This window comes from Lolium rigidum, chromosome 2 (assembly GCF_022539505.1).
Source record: "Lolium rigidum isolate FL_2022 chromosome 2, APGP_CSIRO_Lrig_0.1, whole genome shotgun sequence".
Lineage (NCBI taxonomy): Eukaryota > Viridiplantae > Streptophyta > Magnoliopsida > Poales > Poaceae > Lolium > Lolium rigidum.
Window position 1 is genome coordinate 168732927 of NC_061509.1, and position 17256 is coordinate 168750182.

The 17256-nt window shown below is 44.7% G+C and overlaps 3 protein-coding genes across 4 annotated transcripts; 2 read left to right on the plus strand and 1 right to left on the minus strand.

The window, feature by feature from the left end:
• Positions 1 to 1040: 1040 nt before the first annotated feature.
• Positions 1041 to 4186, plus strand: LOC124687667 (RNA-binding protein 42-like). The gene is made up of 6 exons (XM_047221428.1): positions 1041 to 1237; positions 1864 to 2041; positions 3448 to 3545; positions 3618 to 3714; positions 3801 to 3886; positions 3983 to 4186. Exons 1-6 carry the CDS (start codon positions 1055 to 1057, stop codon positions 4034 to 4036), a joined length of 696 nt encoding a protein of 231 aa, XP_047077384.1. The 5' UTR covers positions 1041 to 1054; the 3' UTR covers positions 4037 to 4186.
• A 1135-nt stretch (positions 4187 to 5321) lies between these two features.
• Positions 5322 to 8349, minus strand: LOC124692581 (glycolipid transfer protein 1-like). Of its 2 annotated transcripts, none has more exons than XM_047225980.1 (7): positions 8222 to 8349; positions 7802 to 7927; positions 6998 to 7053; positions 6661 to 6791; positions 6428 to 6563; positions 5659 to 5790; positions 5322 to 5568 (listed from the first exon to the last, which is right to left on the minus strand). In XM_047225980.1, the coding sequence occupies exons 2-7, from the start codon at positions 7917 to 7919 to the stop codon at positions 5533 to 5535; spliced, it is 609 nt and encodes a 202-aa protein (XP_047081936.1). In that variant the 5' UTR covers positions 7920 to 7927; positions 8222 to 8349; the 3' UTR covers positions 5322 to 5532. The 2 variants fall into 2 exon arrangements, with proteins under 2 accessions (XP_047081936.1, XP_047081937.1); XM_047225981.1 differs by having other exon boundaries at positions 8153 to 8251.
• A 340-nt stretch (positions 8350 to 8689) lies between these two features.
• LOC124687668 (60S ribosomal protein L14-1-like) lies at positions 8690 to 10099 on the plus strand. The gene is made up of 5 exons (XM_047221429.1): positions 8690 to 8733; positions 8830 to 8931; positions 9473 to 9602; positions 9692 to 9804; positions 9891 to 10099. The coding sequence occupies exons 1-5, from the start codon at positions 8731 to 8733 to the stop codon at positions 9945 to 9947; spliced, it is 405 nt and encodes a 134-aa protein (XP_047077385.1). The 5' UTR covers positions 8690 to 8730; the 3' UTR covers positions 9948 to 10099.
• The last annotated feature ends 7157 nt before the right edge of the window (positions 10100 to 17256 follow it).

A 17256-nucleotide genomic window follows, 5' to 3' on the forward strand; every position in this document is an offset into this window, starting at 1 on the left:
ACTCACTACCGCCCCTCTCTCGCCCGCTCTCGGCCGCCTCTAGCCCGCCTACCGCCCGCCTAACGCCCGCTCTCGCCCGCCCCGCTCTCGCCCCGCCGCGCCAACGCTACCGCCTCGCTCCCACCGCCCTCTCGCCTCGCTGTCGCCCCCAGCGCGGGCGGTAGCCGGGCGGCAGCGGGCGGTACCGCCCGGCGCCAGCCCCAGCGCCCCGCGCTCGCGTCCCGCCCCACTCCCGCCCGCCTCCCGCCTGCCCACGGGCGATAGCGCCCCGCCAAACGCCCGCGTTGGCACCAGCTGGAGATGGCCGGCGGCGCACGAGCCTCCTCTGCGCGGCGGACGTACGGACGCTGTCTTGTGGGTTCTGGCCTCGATCTCCTCTGGCCAGCAAGCTCGCTCACGTACTGGGGACGCGTTTGACTGCGTGCGTGTACACACATCGCAGCCGCAGGGCACGAGGCTACAGGGACGCCGGTGGGGGACGCGCGCGGTCCTCTCCGTTGTCGGCGCAGGCAGGCCACCGGACGCCGGATCATTTCCCGAGGCCCCACGTGGGCTCCGGCGCCTCGTACGGGCATGCCTGCGTGGCTGCCTCTGCCTCCTCCGCCCGGCGAGGGGCCGCCTGCAAGCACCGGCACGTGTCATGGACCATTTTTCTTCCGTATCGCGTAATCGGCGCCTCGCTCCGTCGACGTCGATCCTGTCTGCCGGAGACGTGAGCGGCGGTGGCGACAGCAGGCCCAGCGCATGCGCACCGCCGGACGTTCGAGGCCCGAGGCTTTTCTGCCCTTCTCCGGATCCCGTCGCTCATGTTTTTCTCCGGCCCAGGCCAACGCAGGCCCAGCGAAAACGCAGCGTAGCTCCTGGACGCTTCCAGAGCCTTCCCAATCTTTCCCCGGCACGCTACTTCCTCCTCGGCTCCAGCGTAGCTCCTGGACGCTACTTCCAAACCAACCGCAACTGCGCGCAGCCACAAGGGTCTCGCCTCCCGCCTTGATCCGCCCTTCCCGTTTCCGGCGACCTCTCCGCCGTCCGCCCCAGTCCCGACTCCCGAGCGATGTCCACTCAGTCCATCTCGCCCGCCTCCGCTCACTTCACTTACCCTGCTACCGGTGCGGTGGCGGCGGCCACGTCCTACTTCCCCGTCCCTTTCCACCTCCAGACCGCGCAGTACTCGACGGCGAGCCCCGCGCCGGCGCCGCTTTACAACGAAGTCTACCCCGTGCCCCAAATCCACCAGGTAATAACCGCCCCTTCGCCTAATTCCTTTTTTTTGAGGTAATTAAGGGCGATAGATCATTTAGTTATGGGATATATAGGATCTAAACTAAACTCTGGGTGATCGGAACCTGACCAAATTATCGGAGGATAGGCTATATCTCGTAGTTTAAAATAGCGGGCTATTTCATTTAGCCGCGATATTTTCAGAACCTACGAAAGACTATAGGGGGCTAATCCATTTAGCCTTTTTTTTTTAAAAAAATAGGGGAAAATTCAGTTATATCTTGCTAGAGAAAGAGGAAAACTATGACGCAAACATGATTCGAGCTACAACTCATTCAACTGTTCAATGCAAACAAATATTCAACTATTCAACTAACAAGTTTTGATTGAATCAGATTGAATCGAAATTCGGAAAACATGAAATAAAAAGTACAAGAGAAGAGAAATTCAGAAAAGAGGGATTTTAGCGGCTAAATTAGAGCCTAATTAGGGGCTAAATAGAGCTATAGCCGGCTATTACCGGTTTTTCTCATTTAGCCTATAAATATCATAGCCTTAGAATTGTGCGGCCTAGGCCAGTGGAAATGCACTTCCAACTGTCAGTAAGTATAATCCGTCGTCTATCATGATGTCACTACGCAGGCACAGCAACTCTTCCAGAAAGATTCGCAGATAATCACCCCTGAAGCCCTAGCTACTGTAAAGGCTGCTATTGCGGGTAATGACCAAGACAAAAAAGTTGAAGCAAAGAAAAAGGCAGTACCCCGGAAGGCAGCTGGGCAATGTTGGGAGGACCCAACATTAGCTGAATGGCCTGAAAGTAAGTTCCCAATCCTATTATTTGTACCTATAGGATATACTATCTGAATGCAAAACATGGCAATGCAATACCTTATTCATCTTACCAATCAAGCCAACAACGGCCAAAACCTCTTATGTCTCACAGGCAAGATTAATGTTCTATGTATTGTTCTTTGTTCTGAGATAAGCTGTTATGTTTTCTTTTTTTGTTAAAGGTGAACGAGGATGTGATGTGTAGCCCAACAGTTTAAAGATTTCATCCTTGTCACACTGGATCTAGGTGGGCTTGCTGATGATATAGTAAACATTTTGCAATTTTCTCTATGCTTACATCAATTGTTCTGCAAATATTGCTGTTTGTGCTCCAGAGCCTGAATCAGTCATGTGAATTGCACATATCAATCATGTGAATTTGGAGTACTATTTTGATGCGAATGCGTGTGTGCGTGTAGCTTGTTGTGTTTATTTTTATTTTGGTGCACATAGTCTTAAACCACTTCAAATTTATTTGATTATTCAGAAGGCCAGGAAAAAAGAGATCAGCTTCCTTGTTGTTACTGCGCCCATCAATTTGTAATCTTGTGTAAAGCTAATCTAGCTACTCCCTCCATTCCAAAATATAAGGCGCCCTTAAATTACGTTGGTCAGCAACTTATAACTTTGACTATAATTTGTAATTATAATATGTTCACAAAATTTGCATTAATATAAATGAAACAAAAGAGAATTGCAAGACGAATGCAATTAAAAGTGTGTCTTATATTATTGGATGGAGGGAGTAAAGGAAGATATATATCTGAGCTCTGCCACATAATCCAGAATTTATGTGTATTTTTTTCAGATAGCATGCAATCCAGTAGATAAGTCACTTCATTCATGGTTAGTATTGATTGAGCAAGATACAAAAAAAAATCATTCTAATAAGTTCCCATAGCTTGCAATACATTGTTCTGGAACCTGGTCTAGGATTTATGTGATTACTTGTTTCATTTATTTGACAAGGCTCTAGAAAAAGATTACTGCTGTTACTGTAAACATCAGTTCGTACATCTTAGCTCCTGAAGATTATCCAGAATTTGTCTATAGTTTTTCTGTAAATATACAACTTTTGCTGTGTTAGGTGCGGGTGCCTCATCTTGTGCTGCTGCCTCCCTTCAGTATATTCAACTCAATAGTTAGGAATAGTGATGCTTCACTGATTTACATTCATTGTGTCGAGGTCCGATCATATTTTAATTAACGACTTGGCAGCACACTGTGTCATTTATTACGCTACATTGTTTTGACATTTATTTGTAGTTACATGTCCATGAATACCCAAATGTATAATATTTAGTTATTTACTACCAATCTAGTGAATATTTTCCATTTGATATATATTGTTGCACCTTAACATTTACAATTTTCACTTCCCTCCCATAACAGATGACTTCCGTTTGTTTTGTGGCAATCTTGGTAATGAAGTGAATGATGATGTTCTTGCCAAGGCGTTTTCAAAGTATCCATCGTTTAACATGGCTAGGGTAAGTATTACCTCTTCTTATCAGTGCTTTTGTTCTCTCTCTTGTGCTGATTATGACCACATGATGCATTAGGTTATACGAGATAAATCTACTGGTAAGACTAAGGGCTATGGCTTTGCTAGTTTCGCCAATTCATCAGACCTTGCTGCGGCGCTAAAAGAGATGAACGGTAAGGCTGCTCAACCACGAAAATGCCACTTGTTTCTGAAATAGTCTGTGTACCACAACCAAACTTATACAGCTGATATCAAGCAGGTAAATATGTTGGAAATCGACCAATCAAACTACAGAAGAGTACGTGGAAGAATAGAATAGATTATGAAGCTCTGCAGAAACCAAAGGTTAGTTCTCATGATTATATCTTAGTGAGGCAACCTTTTTACTCCTTTTATGTATGCGGGTGCTCAGTCAAGTGATGCACGCTGAAATGCCTGCAGGCTGGACCACAGAAGAAGCTCAAAGCGCAGAAAAGAAGTGTCCTACATAAGTGAAGAAGCTGCTCAGTCAAGTGATCCACGCTGAAATGCCTGCAGGCTGGACCACAGAAGAATCTCAAAGCGCAGAAAAGAAGTGTCCTACATAAGTGAAGAATATAATTATCCTAGTTTGTCCTTGAGAATGTTGTCATTTTGGACATGTAGCATGCACCAGAGTCTTAGTGCAGTTCATGATTGTAATGTAGGTGTAAATTTTCAAATGACAGACACTGTTTTTTGAATATTATGAAGTGCTCATGGTGATCTCTGATGTCGATGAATGATTTTCATCTTCGTAAAATGTTACTAAGTGCTCTTTTGGTTTCGCTGGGCCGTAAAATGCTATTGAATGGGACTGCTGCCAAGGATTATACCATAAGAATTTGTTCATGTTCAGTTTGCTGCTTAAGTTTGCCAAAGACACCTTCTGCATGCGCTTCGCTTATTGCCACACCTTCCATCTTATCGCAACATGTCATACTTTCTTACTCATGATCCATGTGTCATGGGCTCTGTTTGCCACACTAATAGTGTGCATTTTGTTCTCCATAATTTTCTGACAGTTATATTTTGCCTAGAAGTTAGTTGTGGCAAAGTTAAACATGCTGACAGTTAAATTGGGTGTTTGCCTTACCAATCCATGGAGCAAGTTGGAGGTACCCAAACTAGGCAGATGGAGCATGAAGGTAGCGAGCAGGGCCTGCCGCCACGTATGTATGAAAATACCTAGACCAGCAAGTACCGCTTGCCATTATGGAGCGTCTGTGAAGATGAGAGCCTGGAATGTTGGAGATGTCCCTAATTCTCCTTCCTGGAAGGACTGCCATCTGCTGCTGAGGAACAGATTGGAGCTGCAGAGCAGCGTCTACTACTCCGTACATTGTCTAGTTTTGCCCCTGCGAGGTTTCTTGTGCTGCTGCAGACACCTGCAGGCTAGAGGATTATACTCCCTCCTGGCGCATTTGTGGCAGGCTCGTCTTCATTTTCCGTATTTTGTTAACAAGAAAACTCCATGTGTGAGTGGAATGATTAATTATCAGAGAAAAAGAAGCATGGAACTGGTCAAATTTGCTCAAACGAGATAAGATTTTTCATACTAGCCAACAATCCACAGCCTGTTTTAAAAGTAACATCGGCACATGTTTTAGAGCAACACATTTTTAATTTGCTTCTTCCCGTAGCTTGAACTGCAACGACTCTAAACGGCAGCACATATTTATAACCTTCTCAGGCATGCCAAAGGGTAGTAAAGATTCACAAAACGCTCAAGTTAGATAATTTTGGCTGAAAAGGGTATCGCTCCAAAGAAACCATTTCGTTGTGACACTCCATTCAATACATTGTGCAAGTAGCCATGGGTCAACAGCCCAAACATTGTGACATACATAGTATCGGTCTATAATTCTCTGAAGATCAGTATGCGTAACATAACAGTGTATCCTCTGTGACGATGAAAGTTTATAAAATAGCAAGACACATTTATTCTGTGGTAATTATTGCTGTGTATTGCGTTAAGAAGCCTTCATATCATCGAGTCCAACACTTGCCTGCAAGAAAAGTAGACAGTAGTAGAAGGTATCATTAAAAGCAGACAACTCAGAACATATGTATTGTCTTCAGAAGAATAAGAGCTATACCAGGAACTCGTGATTCTCCTTGAGAAAAGGATGAAAGGTCGTGCAAAATTTCTCAATGTCAGCTTTGATGTCACCAGTTCCACTTATGACTTCCATAAATTTATCTTTATTAGGTGCAAGTTTCATAGCCACCTGAAACATAATAACTCATCCAAATGAACAGACAAGTAAATAAGCGAAGCTAACTAAAAACATAAACTCAATCACAAAGAACTGGTAGCCTTTTTTTGTGAAAAGAAAGCAAGGAAATCTAGTAACAGGATAGCAACATTGTCATTTCAACAGACATTTCAAGTAGATAAAAAAAAGTTAAAGATAAATAAATCATCAGTGACTAAAGTTGTTCGCTAGATGGACAAAATGGATAACAGCTTGACGATTAAAAAGGTTGAAAGTTGAAACATGGTCTGAAACTTAATGTGCAAAGAGTAGCATATTTTATTCGTCTACAGTGACCTCAGTTGAAACATGGTCCATAAGTTACTATACAAGAGTACCCCATGTTTTATTCACCTATGGTGCCTTAAGTTGGATGCTAGTCCTCCCTATAGTTTGTGCTAATGAAAATATGTATAGGGACAGTACATGCAAAATTATACAATCCGTCTCTGATTGCAAGGGCTATTGCAGTCTGTCTTAGGCAGTTAAGACTTGACTTGCTTAAAAATTGTTTAAGTCCTCATTTCATGATGGCAACAGTGCTCAAGTACATTTCATGATGAAAAAGTGTATGTGCTGATTATGTGAGTCAACGTGTGAAATATTATACCGTAAAACTAGAACTGGCGAGCCAGCCATGCCATTTCTTCAGAGTTTTTGTGTATGAATCAGTACAAGCTTGACTCATAGTCCAGTCTGGATGGTCAAGCAGATTACGGAATAATTCAACAAGGAAATCCATAGCCCTGGCAGATAGAAAAATATTATAATTACAACTCCAGTACCCAGGGTGCTGATTAAGCTGGAAGAACGTGACAAATTATGCAGGAGAAAGTGAAGCACCTCGTGAGCCATAGAAGTCCATTTGTGCAGCTCGATGAACCTTTTGCAGTTTTATTTTGAACTTCTTCTTGGACCATGGTGTACAAGTCCACATATTTCGATGGGTCAGAAGAATACTTATTGTCCAACCTCTGATAGGAGAGAATCAGGTCAGTTGCCAGGAAAGAAAATTGTAATCTGAGGTCACCAAAAGAGATATTAACACTATGCAGTAGCCAGTAGGTAAATGTATCTAAAGTAGATATAAAGTATTACAAAAAAACATGATACTATACATATCAATGAATGAAACGTAAACCACTAATTAATAGTAGTTTCTTGCAGGTAGAATGCTTACCGTGATATTACCACCGATATCATTCTTCACAATTACCATAGCAGCTCCAAATTTATCTGGTGTTCAAAAGCAGAGAACAAATGGGAAATTAGCAACACTATGAAGGAATTTCTTTTTTTAACAAACACCGACAAGACTTAATGAAAAAAAAAAAAGTTAGCCATACTAGAAGATGTGCAATATCACCCTGTATGGTTTGAGCCAACAAAACTGTTTTATTTAGGACTTGATTGGGCTTAAGAAAGCACAACAAGGATCAGTATCAAATAATTTGAAGATTACTATCATATTCAGACAATAAGAACTTCCAGAATAAGAAATACTGTACGGATTTACTGAACCACGACAAACACACCGGCGTTTCCCCAGCACTCACCTATCACCACTTTACCAAAAGGTGGACAATAGTTTGAAAATTCAGTATGCAGCAACTCACAATTCTGAGCAATACTAAATGCCGAGGGGAATCTATAAGCGCAAAAGGCTAAATAAAGAAAGTCATCTGCCTATGACAAAGGCACTCAAATTCGATTATCCGTTTGCTTATTTAGAACTGCACATCTCCAATAGCGTTACACACAATTGCTCTCAGCTAGACTCAACCTTCTGAATAGCTTGTTCGAAGAAATATCAGTTGCGGGTAAAAAAAAGTTACTCAGGTTATTCGCCTAACAACTGAAGTAAACAAGGTATGTAGTTACAAATTCAGTAGAGAGGCCCGGATACTGATCTGAAACTCATGGTAATTCACTATCCAACACATGAAAAACTGAATTCATGGCAAACATGGATGGAGGGAGGTACCCAAGACAGGCAGGATCTGCTTGCAGACATCGAGGAAGGGCTTGGTGAGCACGACCCCGGTCTCCGACCTGACATGCTTCATCCCTTCCAAACAGGGAGTGAACACTGTCTCTGCCATCTCTCCGCCTGCAAGAGTCAACAAATGCATCAATACACTACACTCAGAGCCATTGATCTAACAAGGATCTGTCCAAGCCTGACGCTGTGTACTGCAATCTGCTAGCTCTGTCCCAACTAAATCCCAACGATCTTTACAACCATGGATGAGATCATGAGATCGAACATCCGCAAACCGCGTAGGTTAGCGTCCCAACTAAACAAATGCGTAAAAAGAAACATCGCTGATCTAACCTTGCGGTATTAGATCCGCAGCCCACAGCGCAGCTGCTAAACAGAGGCTCAAGAAAGACGTTGACTTACAGCTTCACGATCTCGCAGAAGACGGCGCTTTTCTCCCTCTTTGGGCGAGGAAACTGCAGGATGTAGGAATCTAGCAAGGGACGTGCGATGCGGGGGAGGAAGAAGATGCCCCGCACTGCCTGCCCTTTTACTGCGGTCTGTCCTGACCGTGTGGCTCCTACTCAGGCAACTGCCACTTAATGGGCTAGGACTAGATTCGATTCTTCGATATAAGCCCAATAGACTAGCCATGGCCCATGGGTGACTTGGACGACGACTCGCGAAGGCCCACTAGCCATTCCAAAGCCCAAACGCCCGGGAAACCCCCTGCAAACCCTCTGACCTGCATCGGACGGCCAGGAGAGCTCGCGTCAAGATCCACGGGCTTACGAGGATTTGCACGCTGCCTTTATATTCCGCTGCCCCCGCAGAACCCTAGCTCCTCTTGCCTTTCCGCCAGCCCGCATCCTCGCCGTCGCCGCCGTCCCCGCCGCCCCCGCCGCCGCGTTTTTTCTCCGACCGCCGCAAAGATGGTACGTCCATTGCTCGCTTAGTTACGTGATGCGATGTCGGTAGGTTTCAGTTGACGCGTGTTTTGATTGGCCTGAGGGTGTTTGCCTTGCTTGCAGCCGTTCAAGAGGTTCGTCGAGATCGGGCGGGTGGCCCTGGTGAACTACGGCAAGGACTACGGCCGCCTCGTGGTCATCGTCGATGTCGTCGACCAGAACCGGGTGAGTGTTGAGTTCTGCTGGTTGCATTTCTACGCGCTGTTGTGGTGTGGATCTAGAGTTATGTAGCTGCGTTACGTTTGCTTGTACGAAATCATGTGTTACGGATTGATCTGTGAAGGAAATGTAGGAATCTTAATTATTGTAGTACCATAGTTAGATACTAATGAAACACGCAATTCAATTCTACGAGTGGCGTATCCTATAAGTTGTTGGTCTTGTCAAAGTCGTGTTGTTAATTTAGAATCAGCTGTGATTCTGACGCTTTTCTGCAAATACTCTTTGTGTAACCTTGCTGTATAGAACAGTACCTACTAATGTAATGCATTGTGCTCAAAACTAGCTCACTTACTCCTCTGTTCCAAATTAATTGGCTCAGTTTTGTCTAGATACATGTGTATGTAGACAAAGTTGAGTCAATTACTTTGGACGGAGGGAGAGTTTTCCTGCTATATGTGTTCTTCGATTTTCATTTTCTTCTTTTTTATCCTGTGCTGCATTGAGTATTGAAATTCTCATTGCTCTGGTGCATTCTTTGAAACAGGCGCTTGTGGATGCTCCTGATATGGTCAGGTGCCAGATCAACTTCAAGCGTCTCTCTCTGACTGACATCAAGATTGACATCAAGCGTGTCCCCAAGAAGGCAACCTTGATCAAGGCAATGGAGGAAGCTGGTAATGGTCTATCTTGTTCTACCCATGTCTGCAACCCTAATGTAATTGTTCAGTTGATGCTTAATTGAGTTCATGTTGTCATTTCACAGATGTGAAGACCAAGTGGGAGAACAGCTCATGGGGCAAGAAGCTTATTGTCCAGAAGAGAAGAGCGTCCCTGAATGACTTCGACAGGTTCAAGGTCATGTTGGCTAAGATCAAGGTGAGGCTTTTTTACTAGCACATGTTTTATTTGTGTGTGCCAGTGTTCATTTCACGTGCTTACACTGTCCTTTTGCATTTGAACAGAGAGGTGGTGCTATCAGGCAAGAGCTTGCCAAGCTCAAGAAGGAGGTTGCTGCTTAGAGTATCATGGTGGATGACATGTTGAGTTTTTTGTTCCAAGTTGGATCCAAACTATGTTCTAGTGTCCTTCAAGCCTTAATTAGTACTACTGTTTTCAGGAACCTATTTCATATATTGTCATGGCTGTTATTGAATACCAATCTAGTTTGTGACACCTGTGCCTCTATGATTCCTATGGTTGTTTGTTTCTCTATTTTGGCTTCTAATAATCTCTGTGTTGGTTATTATCAGTTCCTCTGTTCACTAGAGGGTTGGTTTGTATTCATTGGTTACGAATATTTTACTGGGTTTAACAGGATATACAAAAGTTATTAGAATCTGGAGCTTTCTCTTTCCGGCAAGTCCTAATATATGAACAGTAATGTGACTATAGCTCTTTGTGCCACAAGGAGGTAATTGTAATAAAATTATAGTTGAGCAACTACAAATGCAAGGCAGGTAGCACCTATATGGGCCAGCATGGCAAGTAAGAAAAGTCGTCTTTGACAAGCAGATGAAGAGCCACCTATGCCGCTGTCGGAGATGAACAATGCGGTTTCTTGCAGATGAAGTTCATCTTCACAAACAACGATCCTCCTGACACACTGGGAGAGAAAAGCTGGACGTTGGTTCCGTTGTACGCTTGTGGCGGAGCACTACAATGTTAACATTCAAAATCCAGAATGCAGGGGTAATTTTGGACGGAGGAAGCAGTTTGATGAAGTACATATGAAAAACTGCCAGTCGTGGGGATTGGGGAATGAATGCCCTGCCGTGGCTTTAAGCATTACAAGTCTTTTTTTTTTTTAAAAACGAACGGCCTGAGAGGCCAGAATCTGCAATTACCAACGGCAGGTACAGTTACATGGAGACCCTCTGGCAACTACTGCACTACAAAACACAAAATTTGAAGACAATGCCTGCAACATTACAGAAAGAACCCTAGCATAGAAATAAATGAAGCAAAGAACCCTAGCAGCGATGTCGAGCTCCAGCGCTTGGTTCCAGAGAGGGCCTCGGCAATAGAGGTTGAAGACGGGTTGTCCTTCCGAACAAAGATCACGACGGCAAACTAGGACGTCATGTGTTCGCTCGAAGAGAATTGACCAACACAGTCCAGAGCACCTCTTGGGCAGAAGTCGATGAAGACTGAAGCAGACCGAGGCAGCTTCGCCGCAACCTCCCTCCTCGCCACCACGGCAGGTCAAGGAGAGCTATGACACGTTTCTCCGCTCCAATCGACTCCGACGCACAGAACATGCAAGCCGCTTATTGAAGAAGACCACCAGATTTGCAGACCGCGCATTCCGCCTTGAAATCTTGACGAAGAGCATCTCCGGCGAACGCCTGATGCCGCAGTGAAGCACCAAAATGAGCAGCCTCCAGAGGAAACGGAAGACGGCCTTATTTCGGGAGATGCTGTAATGTCCCAGGTTTAGAGACAATCGAGGGGTAGATTTTAGAAAGGGATGTGCATTTCATAGTAAATTCTGGGGAAATTTCGCGCTTTTAAACAAAAACTGCATCGAAGGGGAACAAGTTTCTCTCTCGACACCTTACAGGGTTAGGGTTTCGAGAGTGCGACAAACTTGCAACTCACTTCACTAGTTTAGGGTTTTGAGAAGAGAGGGGAGAGTTTGCATCATAACTTAAGTTGCATGATTGAATTCAAACTTAAGTTGAATTTGAATTTCAAATTCAAACATCAAATGAATATCTCATAAATTCAATTGTGAGGAAATTCATCAAGTAAATTATAAATAATAAACAATATGAACAATTAAACTATAGTAAAGCTCATTAGAGAAAACTTTGAGCTTTATTGATTAACACACAATATACATTGTCTTTACATTATTCATAATGGAAATAAATGAAATATTACAACACATTACAAGAATTGGAGAAATAGAAGAAATAAAAGAAAATAAAAAGAAGATTACAAGTGAATGATCTATCCTAAACTATACAAGATGATCATCATGGAGATCTTGCCAAGAGGATCTTGATCTTCATCCAGAGTATCACATTGCTCCCTGAAATCACACAAACAAAGACCAAAGACAAGTGCTATGCCAAGTGGTATTGCCACTTGGCAGGTTAGCAATAAAATGAGAAGTTGAGAGGATATTATCTGGATCAGCCGAGCTGATCCATGCCTCAGCCAAGTTCCAAGTCCAGGTGCACAGCACATGCCTACACACACACACAGGCTGCTCACACGCACAGTGTGCATGCAAGACACCACACACACACAACTGGTGAGTCACCAACAGGCTGCCAGTGCCTTGTTGTCGACCGGAGGTGGAGAGGGAGATCATATAAAAACCTCTCCAACAAGTGAACCCTAGATCATTCATCGACAGGCAGCCTCACAGGGTAAGTCTCAAGAACAAAGACAAACTGCTCTATCCGTCCGCATTCACCACAAAATCAAACCAAGAGCACAAACACAAGGAGGAGCGAGGCAAGCATCCAATCACTCGCCGAAGCAATCCTCTACACCAACACACTATTTCTAGGAGCTGGAGTAAGGTATAAATATGATCATGAACGGACTCGGATGGTTCTGTTCATAAAATTTGCACAGTGCATGATCTCCAAGACACCAAAAGGGTAGATACCCTATGTTTGTGTCATCATCTGGCTGTAAAGCCATTTGGTGCAAGCAGATATGGGTAAAGACCACTAGGCAATCATCCTATGGGAACAGTAGTTATGCAAATCAGGGCATAATTAAAGGAATCCAGCAAGGGATGATGTCACAGCTAGCTTAGCCCACACACTTAACACCTACAGCTACCTGTGCCATCAGACTATAGACAATTCCTTGTCTATATTCTTTGTCAACATCAAAGGGCCACTGGAAGTCCAATATTGGATCAAGCCGATGGAGCGCTTGTTCCATTCCAAGCAAGCAATCACCAACCATAGCAAGTCACGAGAGGCAGGAGCAACCATTTCTAGCAGATCAAGCCTCGCTAGGGTCACATCGCCTACCTAGCCACTTAAACAGATCACCAAAGCATCACATCATCACCCAGTAGGGTTCAGGATGAGCTAGGGTACCCAACCAGTGGTTGGCATCCCTTTAGCCTCATTATTTCATCCATGAGATCATTACTGCTAAACAATTCACATCATTTATTCATCTAATAAAGCCAGGAAACACAGATAAATGAAACAGTTAAGTAATCCAAGCATCAGTTGATGCTTGAGCAAGCATCACCTGGCACCAAAGCACAAGATATGGTGTCACACAAATCAAAAACAAACACCAGAGAGGCACATACAGTAGATTAGCCAGCAACAATCAAGCAGCTGATGATCACAGGATCATCAGAGCTTGACATGCTATGCAAGTGATTGTCAGAGACAAGTCTTGCATCCATTCATGAACCATATAAACTAAACAGCCACAGTTAAGCAACAATTGAATTACAGATAATTACATAAATCATTTTATGTTTGTATCCAGAAGCATATCATCAAGGAATTAATGTATATGGACAACAATGAAGCAAGGCAGAGCCTACCATGAGCCATCAATATTTAATCATCACACAAACAACACTGGGTTCTTGCTAAACAGCAAGAATCACTCACGAGAGTGAACCAGGGGAGCCAGAGCATAAGCATAGCACAAGCAAGCAAGCCACGACAGTGGCTAGGGGTGCTCAAATGAGCATCTAGATAGATCATACCATGCATAACCACTAGGGTGAGCAGAGTCAGTAGACAAAGGAAGCATACGCCACAGTAGGGTGAGCACACGCGTTTAGACTAGGGCAAGTAGAGCAGCAGCACAGCCGCGCGAACAGCAGCAGCACAGCAGCACGCAAGCTTGCACAGCTAGCTAGACGGCGGCAGAGCATGGGCACGGCAGGCATCTCCACGGAATGGAGCAGCTGTGGCCAGAGCTAGAGGAGGAGGAAGAAGAACGAGCACCGGGGGTGAGAGAAGGGTGGCGCACGTACCAGGGCGAGCAGGCAGGAGTCGAGGCCATGGCGGCCACGGCGGCGCGCGCCGAGAGCTCGGCAGCACCTGGCCAAGCCAGGCCAGGCTCCGACAAGTGCCGCAGCAACCCGCACACCGCGGCGTGGTCCACGGCGGCGTCACCGCGCAAAAAAACCCAGGGAGCGGCAGGATCGCCACGGATCCCATCAACCCTAGCCGCCGCAGAGGAGGTCGGGGACGAGTGAACCAGGACGCGAGCGTCAGATCAACGCGGACCACCGTGTCCGCCGTCGAGAGGCGGTTCAGATCCACCTAATCTCGCCGGCGGCGATAGCCGGAGTTGGCCGGGATAATCCGGCGAGGTGGGCGGCGACGCGGGATCGCCAGAGAGACGCGAGAGGGTTAGGGTTTGGTCGCGTGTGAGCGGAGAGAGGGAAGTGAGGCTGGTCGAGCCGGACCAGGTCGGTCGGTTCGACCAAACCCACTGGGTTGCACCGACAGGTGGGCCCAGGGGCATTTTTGCCAATTCACAATTCTATTAAAATACATAAACTTTAGAAAGGCACAATAATTATTTAACAGTTCTGAAAAAATAATTAAAAATATGAAAATTAATCAGCATAAAATTCTCTATCTCAATAAAATATCAAAGAGAATTTTTGAAGACAAAGAAGAATAAGTCATAATTTGATGATTTAAATAATGATTTAAATCACACATATTATTTTCAATAATGAAAATAAGTCCATTAATGCATTTGGACTTTAAAAACACCTTGACAACATTTCAAGGTTGTATTTTACTTTAAATCAAGTATCCCTAAATTACTCTTAATATTAACCTCTTACATGAAATAATAACGACATCGGAAGGGGGGAACAAACCCTAAAAATGGAATCATGCATAATTGCTTCTTTAACCATTGCCCTTATCGGACAATGATGCTATTTTTCGAAACAGAGGACAAGGGTCAGTCCACACCTTCCAACCGCAAAACTTTGCAAGTGTTCGTGCAAGTTCATCACTTGCTCATGTCATTTGAGTACTTTTATCAAATTACTTGCAAAGTACTATGGTTATCACGATTGCATAAAAACCAAAACCACTACTTTCATAACTATGAATATGACTATGTGGTGGGCAATGGAACCATGGATTGTGTTGATATGGTGGAGGTTCCATTGCAAGGGTTAATATCCATCTAGGATTAAACAACAAATGTCGCCAGTGATTCTTGTGCCGTAATACCCGTGTTAACCATAAGATCCGGAGTGGGACGGAGTAGTCAAAAGTGTTTCCACCTCTCGTTCATCAACGGATGCGCTTACCGTAGCAGCTTGTGTCTTGCGGAGCAACTTGAGGGTGGGGAGCCCCTTCTAATTCCCCACGGTATAGCCGTTGCTTACCGTAGCGGTTGTCGCTTGCGGAACAACTTGAGGGTGGGGATCCCCTTCTAATTCCCCACGGTAATGTGGTCTATGATGGGTTGCAGCTACCGGCGAAGGAGTTTGGTTAACGAGTCCCAAACCGTTGTCGTGGTCGGGGTCCACCCCGAAATTACGGGAATAATGGGACCGACGAGGACCCGGGGTCGGGGTATGCAACAAAGGGTGGGTGTTCGAGGTAGCGGAGGAACATGATTGGCTAGACCTTATACCGGGCCTCACACCGAAGGAAGTGTGGACGGGAAAGCTGCCCGGTTGGCACCAAGGTTAAGATCTCTTATGGGTAAAGCAACACACCTCTCGCGAGTGTAAAGAACCGTGACTGTCACTCCCTGCTCCGGGAATGAGGAACTCGCGAACGCGGCCGGAAAGGAGCTCCATGAAGTTCTAGTAAACCGGTGAAGGCCGACGGACATAGCTCTTTGAAATAAAAGCAATCTCTTGAAGAAATGTTTACCAAAACCTGCATTGGTATTAGACTTTCCGGTCTAATATCGTAGCTAGTGCATTAAACACCTCTTATCTATAATGAACTTGTTGAGTACGCTCGTACTCATACCACTCTTAAATCCCATGCTTAGATTGTCCGAATCGTCCGGAGGAGGACTACGACAACAATGAAGGAGCCGAGATAATCGGCTACGATGAACCCGACCTCTCAGGAGGTGTTGAAGGCGTAGACTATCTCATAGTCTACGGATCCGGGGAGGCTTCCGAAGGAGAACAAGCCTAGAGATATCCGATAGTAGTAGTAACCGAGCAGCCCGAACTCTAGTATTTAGCTGCTCGATGAAATAAATGTTTAGTTTAATGAGACTCTTGTATTGTAAATTAAGTTGGGTTCGCCTCGAACCCGGAGTATTCCTCTTAGGACCCAAGAGGAGCTCCAAGATGACATGTGTATGATAGTTGTAATAATAAATGAATGAGTTATGGACCCCGCTATGTTCTGTTGTACTACTCTGAGGGATGTAATATTTGCGGATTGGTACTTCGTGAATGTTATATCAACGACTGGCATACTACAACATGCAGTGGTATGCGTGTGGTCACCACAGATGCCTAGCTCCATCTTCCTCCCAGGCCATAGCTCCCTCCAGCAGAACAGGGCTGCGAGGACGACGAAGCAAAGGTCGCACCAGATCCGCCCGATGGGATCCAACAGCATATCCCGGACTCCACATAGGGTAAACCTAGACGAAAACTAAACCTACTACCACTTCCGGCACCCTTCCTTTGCCTACTCCGGCCAGAAATGCTAGTGAAAGCGGCTCCTGTCTGGCCCGGTGACGCGGAGAAGAGAACAAGGCGAGAAAGATTTCTGGAGAGAACGAGAGGGGTAGGGATCGAGTTAGAAATAAACAAGATAGCTAGCCAATTTCCTGAAATTCAAATGTGATTTTGGAATCACATGCTAGGTTAAGTGGCATTGCAAATCAGTACCCGTCGAGCTAGAAACAACCGAGCTAGTTGGCCGATATTTTTTCTGAATTATAGTTGTCTGGAATGTTTTTCGCATATATTTTGTACTTTGTTTCCTTAAATTCAGATGTGATCTTAAACTGATATATGCTACCAGGTTAAAGGTTTGTTTGTTTAGGCTGCAACTTTTGAGAAGTAAATGTAGCGATTTACTGTTTGGCAATAGTACTCTATATGGCAGTTGTTGTTGGTCTTAGGACTAAAATGTCTTTTTTTTAACATAGAAGTGTCCCGAAGGACCCCGACCCTTCATTATTATGGAAGTGACGGTACACAGAAGATTACAACAGGACCCAAACCATAAACGAAAATACAACCAGGTCCTTGTACGTTTTCAAGAAGGACCTTGATACGTCCAATTTGCATCACTATTTTATATCATAATTTGCTGTTATTCATTGATATATTTCATATTGGGACACAATACTTATGTTATTTCATCTATT